The 27,601-nt window shown below is 34.5% G+C and overlaps 1 protein-coding gene across 5 annotated transcripts in view; it reads left to right on the top strand.

The window, feature by feature from the left end:
- LOC127842225 (kinesin-like protein KIF17) overlaps positions 1-21,586 on the top strand; it is a 30,298-nt gene extending 8,712 nt beyond the window's left edge. For 2 of the 5 annotated variants that reach the window (XM_052371644.1, XM_052371651.1), the window contains exons 9-21: positions 2,720-2,879; positions 3,878-3,985; positions 8,997-9,148; positions 9,491-9,605; positions 10,193-10,224; positions 10,361-10,532; positions 11,060-11,235; positions 11,800-11,908; positions 14,247-14,353; positions 14,618-14,879; positions 15,825-15,913; positions 17,418-17,505; positions 18,045-21,586. In XM_052371644.1, coding sequence (XP_052227604.1) covers positions 2,720-2,879; positions 3,878-3,985; positions 8,997-9,148; positions 9,491-9,605; positions 10,193-10,224; positions 10,361-10,532; positions 11,060-11,235; positions 11,800-11,908; positions 14,247-14,353; positions 14,618-14,879; positions 15,825-15,913; positions 17,418-17,505; positions 18,045-18,286 — 1,812 coding nt within the window. In that variant the 3' untranslated portion in view covers positions 18,287-21,586. Of the gene's footprint in view, positions 1-2,719; positions 2,880-3,877; positions 3,986-6,647; positions 6,678-8,996; positions 9,149-9,490; positions 9,606-10,192; positions 10,225-10,360; positions 10,533-11,059; positions 11,236-11,799; positions 11,909-14,246; positions 14,354-14,617; positions 14,880-15,824; positions 15,914-17,417; positions 17,506-18,044 lie in introns of all 5 variants that reach the window. The other 3 variants (XM_052371664.1, XM_052371655.1, XM_052371672.1) reach the window with 3 other exon arrangements.
- Positions 21,587-27,601: the final 6,015 nt, after the last annotated feature.

The raw sequence follows: 27,601 nt of genomic DNA, 5'->3' as shown, positions 1-27,601 counted from the left end.
ACTTTGGTGTGGTATTCTTGTTGCCATGCTTACCTTTATATTAACCCTTTACCACTTAGATACATATTTTGATGCATCTGTAGTCCTTTAGAAAGTTACATTTAATTATGCCCCCCTTCGAAGAAGAGGGGGTATATTGCTTTGCACATGTCGGACGGTCTCTCGGTCGGTCCACCAGGTGGTGTCCGGATGATAACTCAAGAACGCTTGGGCCTAGGATCATGAAACTTCATAGGTACATTGATCATGACTCGCAGATGACCCTTATTGATTTTGAGGTCACTAGGTCAAAGGTCAAGGTCACGGTGACCCGAAATAGTAAAATGTTTTTTTTGGATGATAACTCAAGATAGCATATGCCTAGGATTATGAAAATTCATGGGTAGATTGATCATGACTCGCAGATGACCCATATTGATTTTGAGGTCACTAGATCGAAGGTCAAGGTCACGGTGACCCGAAATAGTTAAATGGTTTCCGGATGATAACTCAAGAACCCTTTCGCCTAGGATCATGAAACTTCATAGGTACATTGATCATGACTCACAGATGACCCATATTGATTTTCAGGTCACTACGTCAAAGGTCAAGGTCACGGTGACCCAAAACAGTAAAATTGTTTCCGGATGATAACTCAAGAACGCTTTTGCCTAGGATCATGACACTTCATAGGTACATTGATCATGACTCACAGATGACCCCTATTGATTTTCAGTTCATTAGGTCAAAGGTCAAGGTCACAGTGACAAAGAACGTATTCACACAATGGCTGCCACTACAACGTAGTGTTTTTCCCAGGCCATTTTAGCGTGGCGAAAAGCCACGCCGCCCTCCCGGATCGCCACGCTGCCCTTTTTAAAGGCAAATTTCGCCACGCGCCCTTTTTTTCAAAGGCAAATTTCGCCACGAAATTTGCCTTACGATCTAACTTGGTCCGCAAAATCAGCTTCCTTGGTTGTCTGTGACGCTCCGACTGTGCTTGATTTACTCGAGAGGCGTCAACGTCTAATCGACTATATTTAATTGAGCAGATTTAATCTATAACAGTGCTCGATTAGGTCTTACTGGCTGCCCCAAAGCTGTGAATTAGTCATGCGTGAATAACCCCGTGTCAGTAGCAATCGATAATGCCGGAGGCTATGTTATACCAAGCGCACTTTTCGCTCGGCAATGTGTACTCCTCCACGATATAATCATTACTTCGGAGACATTTGATGAAAAACTCGATGTTATTCTTGTGGCAATTGTGCTTTGCATGCATTATTCAGTTATATCAAAACATATTTTTTTACGCATAATTACTTTTAAATTCACAAACAAATTTATTCTTTATCGATTTCGTCTTTAAGATAATTAGATCTAATTATTGAAATAATTACCGAGACGTATACCAATTTAACAAAATACTAATCGCGTATACGATTTAACGTTGCTATGCGCACCTGTCGCTTACATCATTTGACATTTTATCAACATGGCGGACTATACAGAATTAAATTGTGACTCGGCAAAAATGGCAAATAACGTCGTAAACGATCGAACTAACGATGGAGATTATACATTAAGAAGGAATAAATGAAATGTCTGTGATAATCAACGATGCATAAAAATGTTTTAGATAGCAACAACATAATTTATTTATTTGTAATCTACTCGGTGGATGTATGTCACGGAAACGAGTGTTTGCATATTATTAGAGATCAATTTACTCGCAATGTTATTTTAAACATCTGTCGAGATTATTGTTAGAAAATGGGATAAAACAAACATGGTTTCATTTATATGTTAGTGGATCTGTGTATAATCAGATTCATATGCATATATTGCTTTATTATGTTTGTCGTGCTGTACAGTTTATTGAAACAGCATGGAACTTAAATGTTCATTGCAAGGTAAATATATTAATATAAATCATAGTAAGTTAAATACATCTATTACCATTAAATGTGCTTGTTTATATGTTATTTTTTCCACAACTGCTTCGTGGAGCAAATAACATGGAACGTTTTTGCCCTTTTTTGCCTAAACTGCGCGCTAAAATGCCCTTTTTGAAAGTAATGCGCCCCTTTGCCCTCCTGGGAAAAACACTACAACGGACAGCCCATATGGGGGCATGCATGTTTTACAAACAGCCCTTGTTAAACACCTTTCTTACTAGATTCAAGTTTTAAAGGCTTCATTTCCAACCGTTAGTTACTGATGAGCAGCAAAAAGCATGAAACCTGAACAGACTGCGAGTTAGGAGTTACTCGCAGGCTGTTATGGTTTTATGCTGGTTGCAAAAGCCATTTTCACTTTGCTTCTTATGGGGGAAAGGGTCAAGAAATTTAGAAATGATACTGTCTGAAATAAACATGTCCCTAAAATGGAGGGATATGACTTAATGATAAAAACATGTTATTGAAATGGTTATTTAATTTTATTTGATAGTCATTGTATATTTGGTCATTCAAGTAAAAGTTGTTTCATAGTTGTGAGGTCAAGTAGTGCAGGACATGAATGCAGATATAGGTTTTAAAAGGTGTGTTTTTAAATGTTAACATAAACATGATGGTCAGTTTTGAATCGATCCTGGAATAAAAACTTTCATAGCTTTTATATTAAGTTTTTCACAAAATAAATGCAAGAAAAGGTTTTAAAGAGTGGTTTTTTTCTGAATAATTGTGCAAAGGATGTGATTCCTATGCCAGACTTGAATATTATTGGTTGTTTTGTTCAGGAGTACGACCTCAAGCTGTCCGAGATGCAGGAACAGTATGAGCAGGAGAAGGTGAGCAAGAATAAACTGGAGCAGGACATGAACAAGCTGAAGGCCTTCTACGACAACAAACTCATCAACCTCAATGTGCAGATTGAAAAACTGCCCACAACCGCAGAAAGTAGGTAGTCCCATGTAGTAACATAATTGAGTCGCGTTATGAGAAAACTGGGCATAATTCATGTGCGTAAAGTGTCGTCCCAGATTAGCCTGTGCAGTTTGCACAGGCTAATCAGGGACGACACTTTCCGCTTTTATAATGACATTTTTCGTTTAAATGAAGTCTCAGGCTAATCTGGGACGACACTTTACGCACATGCATTATGCCCAGTTTTCTCAGAACGCGACTCAATTGGGTGCAATATGTGCAGCGTAATTATTGATTGATATCTGCCAGAAGAGTTTTTATATGAGGTTAACATGATACACTGTGGTGGAGTGTTTCATTTACAGTTTAATGCATAATTTCTAACAATTTAATGCTAAGTTATTTATTTCATGTTGTCATATATCTCCGCTATATGGTTTTATGAATCACACATTCGGTAGTAATGCACTAGGTTAGATTTATGATTGGAATAATTGTGCATGGTTTGGTAAATCACAGAAGAGTATGTTTTTATAAATAGAATATCTGCACTTTATTAGGTAAACAACTTTGCACTCTTCCTTATGATCATAATGATTTGCTTTTAGAGTTGTTTTCCTGCCTACAAAATCACCTTTTCATCAGTGTCACATCTTACCTTTATTGCATTGTTAGCTTAACTTTGCGCCCAGAAGTGCCGGATTGTTTTGTGAAATGAGTACCATAAAACCCTCAGTGAATGTATTGATAAATACTCTGTGTGTTCTTATATACTATTATGTAATGGATAAAATGTATTGTTCACACATCATCTGTTAAGACTGTTTATGTAGTATACATGTAGAACACTTCATCCTTTTGTAAATTAGAGAACCAATCGGCATTAAACATGTAGTATATTCAAAGATGGCTTATTGGCCATTTGTGCTTTCAATTGACAAAGTCTTGTTTTTTGCAATTTGAAAACCATATTTTTGTCGTAGTAAAAATCTAGTATACAACTGATTTACGCTGTATGTCTGTACCAACAGAACGTAATATTGACCATCAGCAAATGCGTATGATGGCCTTCCAAAACTTCATGGAAGCTTTCAAGAGTGCCAGTGACCCAAATAAGGCCCTAAAGGGTTCAAGTAAAGGTGACATTACAGTAACCATGGCCCATTTAGACTATATGTAGTGACCCAAAATAGGTGACAGTAAATATTTCAGTTTCCTGCTGTTTATGGTATCATGTCATCGGCAAATAAAATATTGTTGATAGATGTTTAAATTCACTTACATAAATTAAGATTTTCTAAATCTACACAAAATTAAAAATTATGACAACACGTGTATATTGTATGATTTAAATGGATTAATCTACCAATTGATGAGATTTGTGTGAAAATTCTTGCAGGTAGTTTGGAAATTGATTGTTAGACAAAAATGATTTTTATGAGCATTTCTAAAGTGATTTATAGAGAAAAAGTGAGTTGATGTGATTATTAATCCAAAAGTTGTCTGTTAAATAAAGAGCTATCAACATAAAACAGCTCAAAATTCCATTGTTTTGCATTGTATGTTACAGTAAACACATACACAGCAGTCAGTGCCTAAATCTAACGCTACCAAACAATCTATGTTGTTTCCTTTTTATGACTGAAAATATTTAATGCCACCCAATTTTGGTAGATTAATTTCAATGGGTCTTTTTATTATTAGAGACATAGATTATCAGGCTACATGTTAACTATTAATCTATTCTGCTAGAAGTTATAACTTTTATATTTATGTATTGCAATAACAGGAAAACTATTAAAAGAAAAATCCATAAGCTAGGAATGTCAATGCATTCAGAATCTTGTAGTTATTTCAATATTAGTACGCATATTTATACATTTTTGCCACAGCAATTATTTAGATTTTTGTTTTAGAGTAGAACATTATATGGAATTTAACATACTGGTAATACTGCTATTAGCTGTAGCTTTTGAACTCTTGTTAAGATTGAATATAATAAGTAAAAAAAGCTATTTTTATTACACGTTCCTTATGTAGGGTACAGTTTAAGCATCTCATAACATTATCAAAAAAGGACCTTGATTTGGTTGCATTATAGTTAGGCTGCATATTCTTAACCCTCTCCATGCTGGGAAATTAGTCGTCTGCTAAAATGTCGTCTGCTGAATTTCTAAAATTAGCAATTTCTTCTGATTTTTTTTCCAAAGAATACTATCAGAATAGCAAACAGTTTGGATCCAGATGAGACGCCACGTTCTGTGGCGTCTCATCTGGATCCAAACTGTTTGCAAAGGCCTTCAAAATATGGTTCCAGCACTGAAAGAGTTAAGTTTACTATGTACAGCAATACCAGATCATCCTTCTCAACTGTAATCTTCCAATTAAGTAGTAATTTGCAGAGTGTAACTATAAAAAAATGTTGTAACAACTATGAATACAAAATAATATTCTAAAGAGACTATACAGCATTCAATGGCCAAGTTTTATAAAACTACAGTGATATTTTTACAAATTTTCACATCTGAATCCTGGGACCCGATTACTTGCAAATCTACGAGTCCCCGACTTAAAAGAATGAGTCCAAATATTAGACGATATTATTTTTTTAGAAATTTCAATTCATTTTTGAGACTGACATAATTCAAAACTTTGCATCCCCAGAGGTTTTTATGAGTCCAGGACGCAGGACTCGCAGGTAAAAAAATCACTGTAACTAACATACATGTAGCATTATGTTAAAACAATTATTAGAAAGTATTTAGCATATGTAGCCAATTTGGTACTTAATTGTTTATTTTATATACATGTTTACTTTAAAATGAACAAAGAGCTTTAAGAGTTGTAACACTTTTAGTACTTAGCGAAAGGAAGGTTGTAAATATTATTCACTAATTGCCAGTAATTGGTGAGTCTTAATGGACTATTATGGAGAAGGTTAAGCTTTTCTGAGCTGCAAGTTTATTTTGTTGGCACTATTTTATAAATAACTCAAATGAGGGTAACTTCCTGGAAACTGAAGTTAAGGTTTTTGACATGCATCATGCAATAATGGGTCTTATGCCATGTTGTGCTATCGTAGCTGCAAACTGCTTTCAAAGTTGCGCAGTCTGGTTGGGAGCTACAACATGTACACTGTCCGCGAATGAGATCACACAATTTTGGTTGACTTTGCTAGTTTGAACTTTAAAGCATGCTGGCAACTCATTACATTAGACCCATTTTCGCATGATGCGGGTCTTTTTATTTTACATATTTTTTTTCATAGTTATTTATGATATATGTTACTCAGACCCTTAAAACCTATTTCAATAGTTCTTGGGGAGGGTAAGTATCGATTGTAAAGAGATGCAACATTCACATTTGAGGATTTTACATGTATTTGCAGCTCTTGTCTTAAATTTCCCCACTTGTCTCCAGTTCTGTTGATTTCTTCCATTGCAGCTTTTAAATACATGTAGCACTAAGTTATTTTACAAAGCACACAATCTTATTTAGAAAGAGAGAGATGGACCTTATGAAGTATAATAAGTGGGTTAAGTGCAGCCTACAAACATTATAACAGGGAATACTTGTACACATTTTTTTCCAGTAGACAGCTTATTTTGTTATGCAATTATTTAACTCCTATAGATATGTTAAGGTAAAATTTAGGCAAAGTTATTTCTTTTTATGTTTGCATGCACTAGTATTACCAGACTTTCTGTAACCTTTATCAAATAATCTCTATCTGTCAAGTATATGTCAACCTGTTGTTACAGATATTGTGATGACTGCATTGTGTTTCCTTTGTGTCAATAGTTCTAGGAGAAATGGCCGACTGGGAAGCTAGTGAGTGGTCTTGATTACAATTCCAATGTTCAATCTGCCACCTTGCCTAGTTGTATATGCATGTGCTGGGTTGAAACACTGTAAACACCCTCATTTTTTCTAACATTATGCTTGCACAATTTTTAGACTTTTTTGTAATTTTAATTATTTCTCTTGAATTGTGTATTTTATGTCTGTTGTATTTATTGAATCTTGCTATATATTTTCTTGTACTTAAATGACCACTTTTAATAATTATTCTGATACCCTATCCAAAAACAAACAAACAAAAACCTTTCCTATGGGTTATGAAACATTCGAAAAAATAATTAGATGAAGTTTATTGTATATGTTGATTAATGAAACATCATTGAACAGTGCTACAACCTACACCACAATCAACAACCTCAATATAAGAACCCATGTCGGCTATATTATGAGATCTTCATTGAGCTAAAAGCAAATACAGTTAATAATGGAAATTATTTATGTCAGTACATACCAATTACTGCTGTTAATTATTCATTTCTTTAACTGGTACATTTCGAAACATATTGAAATGTTTCATGCTTTTTCATGGGTTCTGTTGTGCTTAATTTCCAATCCATTTAATATCTTTTTTTAATAACAGAATGAATTGTATTCTCTAATTAACATTGAAGTAGTATAAAGAATTGCATTAATATTATTTACAAGTACTGCACATTGTCTTTATAAGTTTTACAGATATTAAACTTGAAATTTGTTTTTGTAATCATACATTAAGTGACTGATAGAAAAAATAAACATTACAATATCAAAACAGAAGAATATTGGAGCAAGTTGTCTTGGGAGAGCTCTTGTTTATACGCTTGATTATGAAGCGACGCGTTGTTCTAACATGATAAAATCCATGATTATCTTGAGGTTCAATTTGAGAATACAATACCTGATGGAGGTTGGGATGAGAGGTGTTACCAATGATGTGTTGCTGACTTCACAAGCACTCTCTGATGTGTGCTGTGTCCCGCAATTTTGTTACTCACATGTCTCCAATTCTTGTTTGTATCTGTCAAGATGCAAATTCCCCCCCTCCAGCCTTGTTTGTATATTTATTCTCCAACGGTTGACTGCAATTGTTTATTATTATTTTAATGCCCCCTTTCGAAGAAAAGGGGGCATATAGTGATCAGACTGTCCGTCTGTCTGTCTGTCTGTCGGTCCGTATTTCCGTCACACTTTGCGTTTAGGTTTAAAAAAAATGCTCATAACTTCTATGTCCCTTGAGATATAACCTTCATATCTGGTATGCATGTGTATATGGACAAGGCCTTTCCAAACGCACACATTTTTTTACCCCTGCGACCTTGACCTGGAACTTAGGGTCCGCGTTTAGGTTTCGAAATCTGCGTTTAGGTTTCAAAAAATGCTCATAACTTCTATGTCCCTTGAGATATAACCTACATATTTGGTATGCATGTGTATATGAACAAGGCCTTTCCATACGCACACAAATTTTGACCCCTGTGACCTTTACCTTGAACATGGGGCCCGCGTTAAGGTTTCGAAATCTGCGTTTAGGTTTTGAAAAATGCTCATAACTTCTATGTCCCTTCGATATAACCTCCATATTTTGTATGCATGTGTATATGGACAAGGCCTTTCCATACGCACACAAATTTTGACCCCTTGACCTTGAACTTAGGGTCCGCGTTTAGGTTTCGAAATCTGCGTTTAGGTTTCGAAAAAAACCTCATAACTTCTATCAAGCGTTTATAGGGGGCATAAGTCATCCTATGGTGACAGCTCTTGTTATTTTTTATATGATTTTATATAATTATGGTTTATTATTAGGAACCATGATGTAGTCCGTGACCAATAGACGATACAAAATTCTTGTATTTACCTGATAAATTGCATCCTTTTTCACTGATATTAAGAGCTTTGATGATAACATAAGTATGTAAAGCTGATGTCACTATTTCAGTTAAGCAAGGTCAGTAGATTCTATTATGGGTATTCCAGTTCAAGATAGAAAATTATGTATTGATATTTTGCAACATTAAATTTAAACTTGTTAAACATTTGCATTTAATAAACTTAAAACGTTAGATGCACATGCTTCCTTCCCACTTTATTTTGCTGATTTTTATTTACCATGATCATTGAATGCTTTTTTTTTTAATTAAAATACTGGCAATCATGTTTTGTCTTTTAATTTTCTGATGAATCTTAAATAATACTTTTTAAGTTTTTCAATTCATTAACCTTGACAAATAAAATTGCGTGACATGAATTTAAATTCTTACATCTTGTTTATGTTTGTTTAAGCATTATTATGAATTCTTCTTTTTGAACCAGATGGTGAAACCTATGGACGGAAGTCTAGTATTACTCTAGCAACACCTGAAGGCTTGGAGAGTGCACAGAATGGGGAAGCGGCAGACAAGGTGGCAGCAGTGTATGCTGTCAAGAACCCAGATGGAACTCCCAAAGTAGATAGCCAGGGAAAGGTAAGCGTCTTTTCTTAATAAGAATTACATATTTATATAAAATGTATACTAAACAATAGCTTGTCTAAATAAGTGTATTTTTTATAGCACAGTTAACATTCAGGTAAGCTCTCTAGATACTTCCACTAATGCCAATCATATTTAAATTAATCTGCAACATCATCCAATTATCACACTTGGATATCAAATGATTAGTTGTTAAAAGATGTAAAGCAGAACATTACACGAACATGTCTGTTATATTCCAATTGGTTATATTTATGATTGCTCATTGAAACATGTTAGTCATTTTGCATGAGCTCAGGAGGATTTCAACCCATTTATGTCGTACTATTGTTGCAGGTGGTGACCAAGAAAGAGGTGGTGACGCGTACTGAGTACCTGGAGATGGAGCGTCAAGGGGAGATCATGGAGAGACCCATGTCAGTGGCCGGGGAGTCGCTGCCCGCAGGACCGGGTGAGGCAGCATGCACGCCGACATGTGATCTCAATCAGGAATTAGCTATTTTTGGGATTTTGCGGTCCTCAAAATCAAGTGTTTGTCCCAGATTATGTTGTATAAATTTGGTCGCTCATATTGTAAAGTCTGGTTATTTTCAGAAAGACAATAGGCAAGGTGGACAGCTTGCCCAAATGAATGTGAGCTTTCTGGTTGGATTATGTATAAATACTGCAAATTATGTAGTTTTATCCTGATTTCCTTTCCTCATCAGAAAAGAATGCAGGATATAAAATTTCCAATTCTCAAAATGGTAACTAGTGTATATTGAATACATTTATTTCCTTAGAATGCATAAAACCATAACTCGCATTGAATTGTGGGATTATACAAAGATTTTGTGAATTCATCAGATTTATTGCTGAAAGTTTGACATAAATCTATACGTTTTTCAGAATTTTGAAGTTTCAATTAATATACACAACATGTAGCTAACCGTACAGACAATTTAAACTTGTTAAATTTTTAGTGTTTTTTTTAAACAAATGTTCTCTTTTGGAATTTGTATGTTGTATTTTCACATTGTAGTTTATGTTTTGTTTCAGATGCTGATGATCTTCGGCTTCAAAGTGTTAGTGTTAGTAGTATTGATTTATATTTATTAGTTTATTTTTAGTTTGTTGAAATAGAATTTATGTAAACAGTAGCATCTTTCATGTATGAATTAATTCTGAATTGTAATTAAAACACTCAACTGTTGACCACAATTTCAGAGTGACATATCTGATGAGCAACGGAGCCTGGGTAGCCAGGCTTCCATGACAACCATTCAGAGCCTGAGGCCTAGCAGGCAGGCAGAAGAGACTGCCGTCCAGATTCCCGACCAAGACAAGAAGGTCACCTTTGTTAATGGGCAGATGGTTATGAGGCAGACACAGGCTTCAGGTACAAACAGTGTCATACAAGATGATAACAGAGGGTATGGTTTTATACCACAGTACAGAAGGGCTATATTAGAGTCATTCTCACACCTTTTCTTAGGACATTTGTCTGGGATATTGTAAAGGCTTTCTTTTATTTTCATCTATTCATTTAATAAAATTAAAATACACTTAACATTGGTTACATCGCTTTTTATGGGATCCATGTGTTGCTTTTGCAATGCATGTATATCTGTTGCAATGTAACTTAGTAAATGTTCATGTTTCTATGTATAAGCATCAGAATAATTTGGCCATCTCAGAGCATGTTGATTATTAAATACTATATCAATTTTGTTAAATATTGTTGTATCAAATGAGACATTATTCAAATGCATACAATTTAATTTCTGATAATCTGAAATGCATTTTCGAATTGTTCTAGTTGCTTCATATTAAAGAATACAAGCTACAAGTAAATCTCATGTTTTCCTGTAAACCTTTGTCCGTATTAAACAATAGTCTTGTTATCATACTACTCCAAAACTGCAGGTGATGAAAGTATTATCATACGACCGACAACCGCAGGCAAGGTAAAGAGGGAAGCTGCCACCGCAGGAGAGGCAACCTACCCGGCGGGCTATGGGACTCCTCCGTCCTCCCCCACCCACTCCAGCATGCAGGAGCAGATCAAGTTCCAGCAAAATGAGGCTCTACGTAGGCTCCAGGTAAGGTGTGCATGTCACTGATGCATGTAACATGTTGTTGTTTTCCGCAACATATATAGAAAACTCTTTGACCAACAATAACGTGGAAGGAAAAGAACAAACATTTTGGTTTTGTTGTCAACAAGTTTAATGTCAAGTTGATAGGGGCATGCAAGATAGTAGTGCCAGAAAGATTGCAGTGTTTATTACAATTAAAAGTGTAATTCTAGTTTTTATGCCCCAGAAGGTGGGCAAATAGTGATCTCACTGTCCGTCCATCTGTCCTTCCGTCACACTTTTGCGTTTAGGTTTCGAAAAATGGTCATAACTTATATGTCCCTTGAGATATAACCTTAATATTTGGTTTATTTGGTATGCATGTGTATATGGACTTTCCATACGCACAAGAATTTTGACCCCTTGACCTTGAACTTAGGGTCCGCGTTAAGTTTCGAAATCTGCGTTTATGTTTCGAAAAATGCTCATAACTTCTATCAAAGCGTTTATAGGGGGCATATGTCATCCTATGGTGACAGCTCTTGTTTAATCCAGAGTTTCTTATGTACTTATCTTGTGTTATCGCAGGAACTAGAGCAACAGATGGTGGGTGGAGAGCATAAGGACGACAAGGAGTACAAAGCTAAGAGGATCAAGAGGAAGAAAATAGCAGATGAAAGGAAGAAAAAACTTATTGGTGGGTGCATCATTCTAACTGAGCTTTGATCCGGAAAAACAGGGCTTACTCAATGTGCATAAAGTGTCACCTCTCAAAATGCTTAGTGTGACAAACAGGTTCCACTTGAATTTTAGCATGATTTTTGAAGTTAAATACAACAGTTTCAAAGCAAAAATAAATGATTATATGCACATGTAATATAAGATTAAATTAATAATTAATTTTCATTCTACAGTACTAGTATATCAAATGCTATCTGCTTAGTGGAATAATTGCAGATCTATCTCTTGAGTGCTTTTTAGCTCGACTATTTTATATGAAATATATAGTGGAGCTATACTACTCACCCCGGAGTCGGCGTGAGCGTCTGCGTAAGCGTTAGCGTGCAAATGTTAAAGTTTTCGTACTGCCCCAAATATTTTCAATGTCCCTTGACATATTTCTTTCATATTTTGCGTACTTATTTACCAACATGACCCCAACCTATCAATAAGAGCAGATAACTCTATCATACATTTTGTCATTATTATGGCCACTTTTCCACTTAGAATATGCAGCAAATGTTAAAGTTTTTGTACTACCCCAACTATTTTCAATGTCCCTTTACATATTGCTTTCATATTTTGCATACTTGTTTACCAACATTACCCCAACCTATAAACAAGAGCAGACAACTCTATCAAGCATTTTGTCATAATTATGGCCCCTTTTCCACTTAGAATATGCAGCAAATGTTAAAGTTTGCGTACTACCCCAACTATTTTCAATGTCCCTTGACATATTGCTTTCATATTTTGCATTCTTGTTTACCAACATCACCCAAACCTATAAACAAGAGCAGACAACTCTATCAAGCATTTGTCATAATTATTGCCCCTTTATACTTAGAATATGCATATTATTGATAAATCTATCTTAAACTTTGCGTACTTCCCCAAATATTTCCTATATCCTTTGACATATTGCTTTTATATGTTGCATACTCGTTAACCAACATGGACCCAACCTATAAACAAGAGCAGACCACTGTATCAAGCATTTTGACATAATTATGGCCCCTTTTACACTTAGATAATTTAACATTTTGCTTAAATTGCCATAACTTCTTTATTTATGATCTCATTTTATTATTACTTTGACAAACCAACTTTTACCTGAATACCACAATGAATTCCACCCCAACAATACCCCACGCCCCTACCCAGAATCCCTTCCCTCCCCCCAACCTCCCCTCCCCCCAATTTTCTTTTTAAACATCATCTAATAAATAACCTCACCCCACATTAAACCCTCTCTACCCCAAAAAAAAAAATATTTTTTTTTTAAACATCATCTTATGAATTATACCCCCCTCTCACCACCCCCTAATAAATTATACCCCCCTCTCACCCCCCCCCCCCCCCCCCAAAAAAAAAAAACCCCATTTTTTTCCCTTTTTTTATTTTTGAAACATCGTCTTATAAATGACCACACCCCACATTATACCCCCTCTCAACCCCCCCTCCCCCCAAAAAGATTTTTATTTCCTTTTTTTATTTTTGAAAGACCGTCTATATATTATTGAATATGAACAATTTCCCCATGATGGCTTATGTTTTACTGTCAAGCACTCGAATAGTCGAGCGCGCTGTTCTCTGACAGCTCTTGTTATGTCCCCCACCACTATAGTGGGGGACATATTGTTTTTGCCCGGTTTGTTTGTTTGTTTGTTTGTTTGTTTGCCCAAACTTTAACATTTGCAATAACTTTTGCAATATTGAAGAATCCAACTTGATATTTGGCATGCATGTGTATCTTATGGAGCTGCACATTTTGAGTGGTGAAAGGTCAAGGTCATCCTTCAAGGTGAAAGGTTAAATATATAGCTTCAAAGCGGCGCAAAAGGGGACATAGTGTTTCTGACAAACACATATCTTATTGAATAGAGTTTCCGTAAAACAAAATCGAATGTATGAAATGTTTATTAATGCATTTAAAAAATATCATAAGTAATTAAAAATACGCTGCTGTAGTATGTTGTCAGAATGACTCTAAATGTGTGACTCAGTGATCTGAAAATATTTTTGTGAAACTTAATTTTGGACGGGGAATAAAAAAAAAATCCATAAATTTACGGTAGTTTACACTTGTTAATTTGTAAATTTTGAACTGAAGCGACAAATATTTGTATTATTCTATACATATTAAATAATAGCACATGGTTGAACAAGCAACTGTCTTTCAGTCCTGGGACAAATATAAAAGCGGCGCAATTAATGCTTTCAACTGGTCGATTTGTTGTTGACTGTGACAACACAATTTATTCAGCCTTTGTATAGCAGTTTGATTGGAGCTGGTCTATTTCTTGACATTGTAGAGGCCAATGAACACATGGATGATGATGGGATAATGGTGGACATTTACAACAGCATCGGAGAAGAGCTGAAAGCTAAAAACAAAATACTCGAAGAAGAAAAAGATAAGGTTAACACTGAAATGCCAATTTCATTTTTGTAGTGTTTTTTGCTAATTTGTTTTATTATTTTTTAAAACTGTTCATGTTTCTTATTATTGATTTGTTGAAAAATATTTATTTAAAAAAACAACAAATAACAAATGTGATAACAAAACAACTTTTGAAAAAAATACAACTGTGGAAATCATTCTTAGGTATTTTTTATGAACTTCACGTATTATATAAGTTAATCAATACTGTTATAAAAGCCCACCATTTGCCTATGACCACAGGTTGCTTCACTAGAGCGGGACATCTTGGACATCCAGTCGGAGTTTGAGTTTGACCGCATAGATTACCTGGACACAATCCGCAAGCAGGAGCGGCAGCTGATGTTGCTCAACGACATCATTGAGCGGATCCACCCAACCCTTCGCAAGGACTGCAACTACTCCAACTTGGAGCGAATAAAGATGCAGTGCAAGTGGGACGAAGAGGAAGGCAAGTGGGTCCTGCCACTGATGAAGATTGAGAAAACTGCATTGCCTGTCACAGGTAAAATACATCCCTCCTGGCATTTTTATGCCCCCGGATCGAATGATCAGGGGCATGTTTTTTGCCTGTCTGTCGTCATTCTGTCCCAAAACTTTAACCTTGGTTAAAGTTTTGCGAAAAACTTTTGAAATATCGAACATAGCAACTTGATATTTGGCAAGCATGTGTATCTCATGGAGCTGCACATTTTGAGTGGTGAAAGGTCAAGGTCATCCTTCAAGGTCAAAGGTAAAAAAAAAATCAAAGCGGCACAATAGGGGCATTGTGTTTCTGACAAACACATCTCTTGTTCAAATTGAGAATACAAGAAATACTTTACAATTCCATTCTAAATGCTAAGTTTTAATTGTTTGTGAGACCGGTCCTGAAAAACTAATTGTTACCTAACGTTCACATAATGTGGTTATCAACTTTATGATTTCTTGGAAACAGACAGTCTAAAAATGTTCTAGTACTAGGGTGACAAGTATATGAGGTTACACACTGTGGTAGTAAAAATAAAGTAGATTACTTTATTATACTCTTCCTTGTTTCTAAATTATTTTGTTAGTTGTTATGCCCCCGAAGGAGGGCATATAGTGATCGGACTGTCCGTCCGTCTGTCCGTCACACTTTGCATTTAGGTTTCGAAAAATGCTCATAACTTCTATGTAGCTTCAGATAGCAATTTCATATTTGGCATGCATGTGTATATGGACAAGGCCTTTCCATAGGCACACAAATTTTGACCCCTGTGACCTTGACCTTGACATTAGGGTCTGCATTTAGGTTTCGAAATCTGCGTTAAGTTTTGAAAAAATCTCATAACTTCTATCAAGCGTTTATAGGGGGCATAAGTCATCCTATGGTGACAGGTCTTGTTTTTGTATTATAAATGGACTTGTCTTTAAATAAATTGGGTTGTAGCTTTTTGCATTGTAGGAGTTATCATTTTTAATGCTTTAGGTACAACGCTCCCAGGGGGCATGGGAGGCAGTCGCAGTCCCAGAATGCCCAACGGAGACCATGATGACTTTGAGGACAGATTCAGAGATGTATGTAGATTGTTACAATGGTTTGTGTTGTTGTTTTTTAACAGAGATTTCTGTGTGCTATACATACAAGGCTGATTATGTTTACCTACAGTGACTGAAATTTACTTTGAAATGTTGATATGGGGAACATGGATAAGCATAAATTAAGTAACATTTGAATGGACATGAAGGCAACAATTATTCCTAATTGCAGCAAATTTTCTTAATTGATAACAGCTTGGTTATAACTGAGCTAAACTTTATAGCACATAACATTAAATTGAGATACTTGAAGTATTAAGTCATTTTAACTGGGTAATGTGAAAACGGGTTTAATACCATGTGTGGCAGGTGAGCTCTAGACCAGTCAGTGCATCTGCACAGTCTGGTCAGGAGCTATGCTGTCTGTTAATTAAATGGGATCACAAAATCTTGCGTTACTTTATGGCAGACAAGGTAGCTCCTGGCCAGACTGCCCAAATGCCTAGGCTGGTTTGGTGCTACAATGCCTAGGCTGGTTTGGTGCTACAAATGCTGCATAGAGCAAAGATTAATTTCAGCTTGGCACAATGTATATGTGTTTGATTTTTCTGTCAGTTTTCCTGCTTCTTTTGTAAATCTGCCCAATTTTTTTTGTAAAGGTTGTTGCAGAGCAACCAGGCCTGGATGCGGTATATGTGTTCACTTTTATACTGCCTTCATGTTATTGCTTTCCTTTGTACAGCTTCAACATGTATGCTGTAATATGCCGTCATATACTGTATATCAGTTATACACTAGTTTAAACTACTGACTTGTCTTGATGTTATATGTATTGGTAATAAATCTTTACTTGTTTGTAAATCATGAGCAATGTATCAGTGATTAAGAAGGCAAGATAATTTTACAATATTACAGCTAAGTAAAATGTTAACGATGTTCTTGCAATACTGAATGTGGAGTAACTATTGTTCTTTAAAAAATGTTTGTATTTTTGAATGTCTGGTCACAGTGTGTATAATTCTATAGTGAACTTTTAATCATTTGTACAAAAAAATAATGCAAGCACTTGTTAAGTGATTGGCAATTATATAATTAAGTTAAGTCCTGAGTCATTACATTTACATTTAGCTTGGCTTTTTTCTACGTATCTTACATACCAGTCAATTTCAGCTTCATCATAATTGTGAGATTATTGTATTATATTATTAAGTAATTTGCTAATACAGTTATTGGCTGTGAAAGCTACTTTGCAGTTCAATAGCATTAACAGTTAAATCTCAATTTGTTTTGTTTGCACTTCATTTATTATATTCCAATCTATCACATGTATTGAAGTACCAGCTTGAAATGATTCAAGTTTTGAAGCCTTGCTTTATAAATGTGTCCTTCAACTCTGAACATTTTTCTACATCATGTGAATGTAAAGAGACCATAGCGATACAATTTGCATGATGTGTTCACATTTAAAACTTGTTTTATAGTATGCGTTTTAGAATGGGAATGTTCATTGTCTTTTATATATTTTTTGTTTTGTTTTGTTTAGAAAATTATGCGCACCCAGGACAAATCTGGTCAGTATTTCCAGACGAAGCGACCAAGTCAGCTAGTCTCAGAACCATTGTCAAGAGTTGGTAAGAACATTGTGTGTCACTAAGAACAGCTTTAAATCAAATATGATATAAATATATTCCCATGGTTTAGATTTGAACTATTGAATAGGATGCAAAAAAGTGTCATTCCAATTATTGAATGTCATATCAATTATATTTACATGTAAATACAAAATACATTTGAATAAAAAAAATGCGCAAGTATCATGTGGAAATTGTTATGCTAATAACTATTTGTCCATATTTGTGACAATGAGGCCTCTAATTAAGTCATGGTTTGATGATAACCATATTTCAGGATTAAGGCATTCACTTCAACATTTGGTGTGTTTCTAACTGATTGGTGTTTGAAATAGGTAAACATGTTTAAACTTTCCATTAACATTAGCCTTGCTAAGGTCAAATGGGGTTAAATGCATGTGCATTGGTGTTTTTCCTGAATAACCTGTGCAGTCAGTACATGCTAATCAAAGAAACACTTTCCATCTTAACTGGATTTGTGCTAAGGAAGACTGCATTTATACAAAAATGCAATAATAATTGAAAAGTATTTCCACTAGATATGACAGAAGTGAAGAAAAGCTACAACATTCAGCCACAGGCTATGTTGCCAGTGTCCAATGGCCTCGGTCGCAACAGCCTGACCTCGATGGACGAGCCTGTTAGCAACGGCCTGAAGGCTGCTCAGGTGCATGGCCAGATCATGAACGATGAGGGAATGGTGCGCAAGCCTGGAAGACTGCAGGCCTTGGATACCAGGGGCAAAAAGGAAAAGAAAAAGAAGAAGAATGTGGATTACTGATGATTGTTTTGTTTTTGTACTAGTGATTTCCTGTAACTGACTATCCTTCATATAAAATAGACCTCTTTTTCCCTTGTTTATTAGGACACGATGTTATAAGCTGTAAATGGTTGACCCAGATTGCAGGGGCATCTATACACTGACATGCTTTTAGTGGATTTTTCATGCCCCCGGATCGAAAGATCGGGGGTATATTGTTTTTGGCCTGCCTGTCTGTCTGTCTGTCATTGTGTCAGTCAGTGTGTGTCCCAAAACTTTAACCTTGGTTAAAGTTTTATAACTTGCAATATTGAAGATAGCAACTTCATATTTTGCATGCATGTGTATCTCATGGAGCTGCACATTTTGAGTGGTTAAAAGTCAAGGTCAAGGTCATCTTTCAAGGTCAAAGGTCAAATATCATTGTATTTTTTGTTCCTAAAACTTAAACCTTCGTTAAAGTTTGGTCATAACTTTTTGAATATTAAAGATAGCAACTTGATATTTGGCATGCATGTGTATCTCATGGAGCTGCACATTTTGAGTGGCTAAAGGTCGAGGTCATCATTCAAGGTCAAAGGTCAAATTTATGGCTTCAAAGCGGCGCAATAGGGGGCATTGTGTTTCTGACAAACACATCTCTTGTTTCTTTTTAATGTTATCCACAAATTGAAAAGTTAATTCTTGTCCTTTTTGTGTCACTTGGGTTTTATATATTTCTTTTATATAAGTTTAAGATATTTAAGTATGTATTCGCAAAAATCCTATGAGTTCAAGTATTTGACATTAATTTAATATATATAACTTAACATCCCATATCAGCAGTTTTTAAATATCGTACATGGAGAGTTTATTCAATATTGCACCCATCATGAGAGTGCTAGTAGTTTTGCCCCTCGCGAGTGGGAATATATAAAAATTACAGCCTGATCAGACAAAAGTGATTCAAGAAAGCTCTGCCAAACAGGAATTGTTTGTGTTATTATTTGTATTTCAGAGAGATTATATTTCAAAATGTATATCTGTTAAAATAGCATTTGTCTATCATGCCATTTCATTTCAGAGGTGTTATAATGTTATGTGTTAAAATAGCACATATTTCAATGATGGCTAAGCTCAATGACCATGCAATTGTCAAGAATGAAGTTAAAAGTGAAGTATTTTTAAAGGTACCTTTTCAAAGATTTTGGCAGATATTGAAGTAAGTCATTAAATGCTTTATATTGATAAATGTAAACTCCAGTAAAATAACAAGAACAAAATTAAAGAAAGAAAAAATAGTAACCCTCAACTGGGCTCGAACCACTGACCTCTGGAGTAAAAGTCTATCGCATAGACCACTCTGCCATCTGTGCTCATACAATGAATGATGTATTTAATTTCTGTATATAAGCAATCCTCATAGTGTCAAAAAATCTAACGACAACAACAGAACTCTCTAAATTATTCAATCGTTATGCCTTGCATCGCTTTATAATTGTCAGGTTTTTAAATCGTCAAAAGTTGATAAAATGGATATTTTAGAGCATGGTAAATGTTCAGTATTACTGTTTCCTCACAAATAGCATAACTACAACGAAAATTTGCGAATCTGAAACATTTTTTTAAATTCTGTCAATTTACCAAAACGTGAAAAGGTCCCTTTAAATACAATGAAGGTGCACTATCTGGACAAGAGAACTGTTATCATTCATATGTCCCATCATGTATCATTTTGTGCATGCATAATGATGATGTGCATTTTTATGTCCATATTATTAATAATTGTTTTCTGTTATTGAATTAAATAATTGCGAAAACAAAACATTCCAGATTTATGTGTATTCTAATGACTAGTCTAAATTGTTTTATTCTTAAGAGTTGAAATGTAATGCAATCATAGTATTTATTGTTTAAAATAGTAACACATTTCTGATGTTCATTAATAAATAACATGGCAATCAATAGGTATCAATATATTGATCACTTTCCCATATAATTTAGTACAAGTAGTGGAAACAAAATCATGGCTGCTGTTGGTACTATGATTCTTCATGTCAGTTATTTTTATTATAAAAATGTAAACATATGAATGTCACAAAATAATTTCTTCTGCTGTCAATTTTGCATTAATAACATAGTGGTTATGTTAATCCTCACAAATAATTAAGTGAGTTTATATTTTCTCCTAAATTATAATAAGTGAGCATTCATTATATAAAAGTGTTGCTATGTTTGGAGCAATTATGGTCACTACTACATTGTGTACACTAAATGATTTTCTTTCTATTTGTTGAAAGTTTCAAATCTACCATGTTTGCCAGGTTGACCTTTATATGGCTATAAGTGCTTTTGTGTAATTTTCAATGTTGCTACATTGTTTTGTTGATAATATTTAGTAGCCTTTTATGAAGGTCACCATACACTTTCCTTCTAGTTCCCCTATTTGAATCGTTTAAGTCATTGTTTTTCATTCAGCATTTTAGAAATATGTTGGGTGCTCTCTATAAGAAACATTTGACGGTAAAGTGTTAATTATTGAGATAATAATCAACAATTTGAAATTCCTTTCTGTAGGAATTAAACCACACAAGTGATATTCAAATTGGTTTTATTACAATCACCAGGACGCTAAACAGTTGGTTTTAACTGCAATAACCAACACTTATTATTTTGATTCTGCCACACATTTATATATCATTTCTCTTCATAATAGTAAAACTATTGTTATATCAATTCTAACGATTTTCAACCAAAAACATACACACATGCTTTTTGTGACATCAACATAACAAATCAATTCAAAATGATGTTTACTTCATTCATAAACACATAGTAAATGTGACGTTATATATGATCTTAAATACTATAAAAAAATTATTATGTTTATAATGCAAATTAGATGTTAGATTAACCAACCGTTTATACTTTGATGAACTCCGATACAAAAATTGTATTATTACTGTGTTTTTACTGTGCTGCATAATTCAGATATAATTTGTAAAGTTTCTGTACAATCTGCATTCCATAGAAAGCCAGTTGCGATTTACAGTAGAATTTTAATTAAATATTTCCCAATAAACTAGTTACTACATTTTATGTTGAACTATATTACCAAAACTACATTGTTTTTTATTTTGCAATATTTTGTTATAATTTACCTTTTTCATTATGTTTTAAATCATAATATATTTAAATACTTTACATCAGCTGCTATAAGCACATATCATGTCTATTGTTATCCGTCCAACAGTATTTTTCTACATTTGGTTGTGCTTGACTCGGTGATTTTGCATGCTATTTATGTTTTGTTATCATAAATAAATTGATGGTTTCCAGAAATGCCGTTTGTGTATTCTCTTATGCTTTTATCTGCAGTTACTAACATACTGTATAAATAGAACGCAAGGATCTATCAATTCAACAGTTATGTGTATGTATCTGATATGACAATATGTTATTGCAAAAATTAACTAGGGACCAATACAAGTTTTTGATCATTATATATAATATTTTAGCATGACCATGATCTCTTATAAAACTTAATTTGTCAGTTTTTTGGCTTACATTTGTATACACCTGCCTCATGACAATTAGTATTATAATAATACTCTTGAATAATGCTTGCACAGAAAGTCGGATGGTGTGCAGCTTTCTGCTATATTAGTCTTACTTATTTCCAATAATCTTTACCAAACTTTCAAAAAATGTTTCTTGACATGAAATGGAGAATAGTTTGATAATCAGCCAATGCACACCAGGCACATCCAAGTTATTGCCATTTATTTATATTTTTTTGGAAATTTGCAGATTCTGCTCTCTTGTTTCTTACAATTTTCATAGAATCTTCACCAAACTGGCCTTTCAGATATATTGCCTTTTGTTGATAATAAGATGTGAAATTTCCGCTTTCTTTTTCATACCAAAACTTTTAATAGCATCTTAACCAAAGGTTTTGCAAATATTTGCGGACAGAAAATGGAGGCTAAGTTCAATAATTATCAAATTCACACTGGGCACTATTATTATTATTGCCCTTTAAAAGAAGGGAGGAAAAATGGCCGTGTGCTGCTGTATTAAGTAATAAAGTTTTAATCGAATCGTCAACAAACAATTCCAGATATGGTTGTGCCCATACATTTGAAGACAAGGTTGATAACTAGCCAACACAAATGGCATACTATAGGGTCCATGTTTTACTTTGGGGTTATCAACCTTTTCTTCCAATGTATGGGCACAACCATATCTATATTTGAATGCATTTAATATTTTTGTCTGCCCATGACCAAAATATTAAATGCATTCAAATATAAATATATGTGAACATTACATTTGTTTTATCTGTAAAATGAGTGTATAGTAACAATACATACATTATTTCACATTTCATTTGCAGGTTGCTTAAAGAAGGATGCACAATGCATAGTATTTGCTGGTCATGGGCCAGTTACATAAGTAAATTTGTTTGTAATTCTTTGAAACAGTACAACTTTTGTACTGTTAGCACGTGTATGTCTAAATGCAGGCATAAGTACCAAGAACAGATAAGATAAATTGCTTTATAATACGCACAGTGGTGCAGCGTACATAACTATTATGATCCTTAATGTCAAGTTACATGAGTATTAATAACGATTGAAATGATATTATCGGTACCCTGTATATAAGAAACAACAAAGTCGTTGCAAAAGAGGTTATAATTGATATTTCTGCCTGATTATTAAATTCGGTTCATTTTTATTATTGAATAACAAAGAAAGTAAAAGCACTTGCTTTAAAATGGGTTTCACTTTTTTTTCAGACTTGACAAGAATTAGTCGAAGGATTTGTAACGCTTTTAAGGTGCAAAGTGTGTACGAATGACATGAACACCATCAAACCACACAGAAGGTGTTATGCGGCAAGTTAATTGTCAAAACAACAGTGACAGAGACAGGAAGCCAGCTTCATTCTGTGATGTTTACGGAAAGCTATTTCAACTAACTATGCAAACATACCATTTAATATGTATTTTGGCATAATCAAACAAGAGGGCCAAGGTGGCCCTAGTTCGCTCACCTGAGAGGAGTGGGTTCATTCAATCTTTACCAAATGTCAAACTTGACCTAGATATTGTCCAGACAAACATCCTGGTCAAGTTTCATCATTATTTCATCTGCGAGTCATGACCAATGTACCTATGAAGTTTCATGATCTGGAAACCATTTTTCTAAGTTGAGTCACGGTGACCTTGACAGCCATTGTGTGAATACGTTTTTTGGCACTGTGACCTTGACCTTTGACCTAGTGACCCAAAAAATCAATAGGGGTCATCTACGAGTCATGATCAATATACCTATGAAGTTTCATGATCCTAGGCCTAAGCGTTCTTGAGTTATCATCTGGAAACCATTTTACTATTTCAGGTCATCGTGACCTTGACCTTTGACCTAGTGACCTAAAAATATATCGGGGTTATCTGCAGGTCATGATCAATGTATCTATAAAGTTGCATGATCCTAGACATAAGAGTTCTTGAGTTATCATCCGGAAACCATTTTACTGCTTTTGGTCACCATGACCTTGACCTAGTGACCTGAAAATCAATAGGGGTCATCTGCGAGTCATGATCAATGTATCTATGAAGTTTCATGATCATAGGCATAAGTGTTCTTGAGTTATCATCCCGAAACCATTTTACTATTTCTGGTCATCTTGACCTTTGACCTAGTGACCTGAAAATCAATAGGGGCCATCTGCAAGTCATGATCAATGTACCTATGAAGTTTCATGATCCTTGGCATAAGCGCTCTTGAGTTATCATCCGGAAACTATCTGGTGGACGGATGGACTGACATGAGCAAAACAATATCCCCTCTTCTTCGAACCCCTCACCACAGCAGCCATGTTATTCAACTGACGGGAACCATTTTTAAACTCAACTCTCATATCAAGGAAACAAATGTTCTGACCAAATTTCATGAAAATTGGGCCAAAAATGTGACTTCTACTGTGTTCACATGTTTTCACTATATACATATAGACGAGTTAACGCGTGACGTCACACGCACCTGCAAAGTTTAGACTCCGCCCACTGGTTGGCAAAAGAGGTGCAATTTATATAAGCGCATATAGAGAAGGTTGACGAAATCTTCGTTTTTAATGATAATCATGCACAATATCGAATATAATTTTACTAATTATGTCTGAATAAAACATTAGCATGCAAGGAAATGCATCTTTGGAACGATTTTATTGTTTTTATTATTATTTGTTTTTACTGACAACGAACTCGGGATTGGAACACAATCTAAGAGCTCGGTGTGTGGTTAAACAAAAATCTCTCTACTTGGCACTTCATCGCGACCATTTTTAGTTAAAAACTTCGCAGAAATTTAAATTCTTTCGAATGAATTAAATTTAATGAACGAAAACAAATAAGGATAAAAACAAACAACGAATAGGTCAATTGTATGTACGCGACATAGGGTAACTGATTTGAACCTTTATGTGTCTGGAAAAACTTACCTTCTTACACATTCAATAAATTCTTTTATTTAATGTAATTGTTTTATTTTATTGTTCACACTAATTTTGGCACTCTTTGTTGCAGCATTTATATCCCGGTGTATAATTGAACCTTTGTTATCACAAACCGATAATCTCGTTATGATCGGATACTGTCCAGACAATTACAAAGAAAACATGGTGTCATAAACCCAGGGACCTACACTTGGACCCCTGCATAAACCACATGTTGCAGACGAGTGTCTGGTCAGTACACATAAGTCACGATACCTCTATGTCATCTCTTGGCATATTGAGCAATCATTTAAGCCACATTTTAAAGCTAAAAATACTGATAAGTTAATTTAGTGCTCGGGCGATGGTTTTTAACCGAAGTCCCGAGGGTAAATAACCCCATTAGTCAGTTAAGTTAATTGTTTATGAAATATTTAAACAAAAATGAAGACATTTGTCGGAAATGTATTAACGGGAACGAGTGTATATATTTATTAGCCAGTTAAACTTAATAATCCATTGTTTAATAACTATACATTTAAATATTGTGCAATTTTACTGCTATGCAATTAAGGTATTTAACGGGTACCGGTAAAAGTTAACTCCGCTATTATGTGTAAAGATTGTACATTACTGCAGGGTCCGAAACACGATCATGAACATAAGCAGTCACAAAAGGGGCCGTTAGATAAATTAAATATATGCATCTATCATAAAATGCTATATTTTTATCACTCCTTATTACTAATAGAGATTTCAATATACATGCAAAGACAGTTACATTTGGGTATGTTTTCTTTGTAATTGTCTGGACAGTATCTGATCATAACGAGATAATCGGTTTGTGATAACAAAGGTGCAATTAAACACCGGGATATAAATGCTGCAACAAAGAGTGCCAAAATTAGTGTGAACAATTAAATAAAACAATTACATTCAACAAAAGCATTTATTGAATGTGTAAGAAGGTAAGTTTTTCCAGACACATAAAGGTTCAAATCAGTTACCCTATGTCGCGTACATACAATTGACCTATTCGTTGTTTATTTTTATCCTTATTTGTTTTCGTTCATTAAATTTAATTTTTTCTGAAAGAATTTCAATTTCTGAGAAGTTTTTAACTAAAAATGGTCGCGATGAAGTGCCAAGTAAAGAGATTTTTGTTTAACCACATACCGAGCTCTTAGATTGTGTTCCACTCCCGAGTTCGTTGTCAGTAAAAACAAATAATAATAACAACACTATAATCGTTCCAAAGATGCATTTCCTTGCATGCTAATGTTTTATTCAGACATAATTAGTAAAATTATATTTGATATTGTGCATGATTATCATTAAAAACGAAGATTTCGTCAACCTTCTCTTTATGCGCTTATATAAATTGCACCTCTTTTGCCAACCAGTGGGCGGAGTCTAAACTTTGCAGGTGTGTGTGACGTCACCCGTTAACTCGTCTATAGAGAAAAATGCCCCGCCCACTGGCGGCCATGTTTTTTCACCGATCCCGACCATTTTCAAACTCCTCCGAGATATCAATAAAACCAATGTTTTGACCAACTTTCATGATGATTGGGCAAAAATTGTGACTTCTAGAGTTTTTTTTTTACCTAGTGACCTAGTTTTTGCACCGGTAGAACTCGGCCGAGATTTCATTGGGACAAAGCTTCTGACCAAGTTTCATGAAGATGGGACAAGAAATGTGGCCTCTAGAGTGTTTACGAGCAAATGTTTACGGACGGACGGACATACGACGGACAAAGACAGGTCACAAAAGCTCACCTGAGCAATAAGGTGAGCTAAAAAGGTGTATGTATTGATATTTGTGTATATTTATGGGCTTTGAATCTATATTATTAATGAAATTGATTAGATGAATATAAAATCTGAGTATGTATGTTTATAAAAACATTGTTTCATAACAATATAAACCAAATGATGCTTGTTTGTGGTCTATTAAGTTCATTTAGTTTCCAATATCATCTCCATATGAATCTCTTAAGTATATCAAAATAAACACTTCATTAGTAATAACATTGCTTTATAACCAGCATGCACATGTTACAACATAAATTAAAGCACCAAATACATAAAGAAGTACATCAGTATTCGGAAAGTAATTGTAATCAGTCAATTTATGAATTTGCAAATCTTGCTATACAAACATACAAATGATCCAATTAACACGTAACAAATAATCATCGCAAAAAAGTATTGACTTTGGAGGGCCTTATTATACCAACAAACATATTGAATTGTATAAATACTGCATAAACTCAATTTCAAATGAAATCTGAATAACTGAAAAGAGTGTACGATGTTTAATGAAAATACTCATTCGCCCCGGTCATGAAAGGGACTGCAATATCTTGCTACCACTGCACGAAGTAATAAACATTAAATGTTGTTCAATTTGTTGAATCGTCAAATGTTTATTTAATGTTTACTTTGTTTTCTTTCACTGCAATACTTGCACCATCTGGTAATAATACATGTTACATGAACGTCGTAATTATCATATTTTAAGCGCGCAAAACAGTACCAACAATGTTTTATTTACCAACTTTTGTTATTTAGACAGACGTAAAATATAATTGATGTGTAAGTCAATCTTCCGATTCTCTAGTTTAGTTTGTATACTACACATAGCATTTCAAAAATGTGTCCTACACATAGCATTATTGCACTTTAAGCACACACTCCGAATCAAACACACAATAAAAATCGATTTTTATTTCATAATTAACATGTTCATTCCTACGCAGAACTAAACTTAGGCGCAAGCATAATTCCTCAAATCAGCTAGGGGAATGTGATGCGTCTTGGTATAGAGGTGACAATAACGTAGTGACGTCACCA

The sequence above is a fragment of the Dreissena polymorpha genome, chromosome 1 (assembly GCF_020536995.1).
Source record: "Dreissena polymorpha isolate Duluth1 chromosome 1, UMN_Dpol_1.0, whole genome shotgun sequence".
Lineage (NCBI taxonomy): Eukaryota > Metazoa > Mollusca > Bivalvia > Myida > Dreissenidae > Dreissena > Dreissena polymorpha.
Note: the sequence above shows the minus strand (reverse complement) of the source record. Positions and strands in the feature narration are given on the sequence as shown.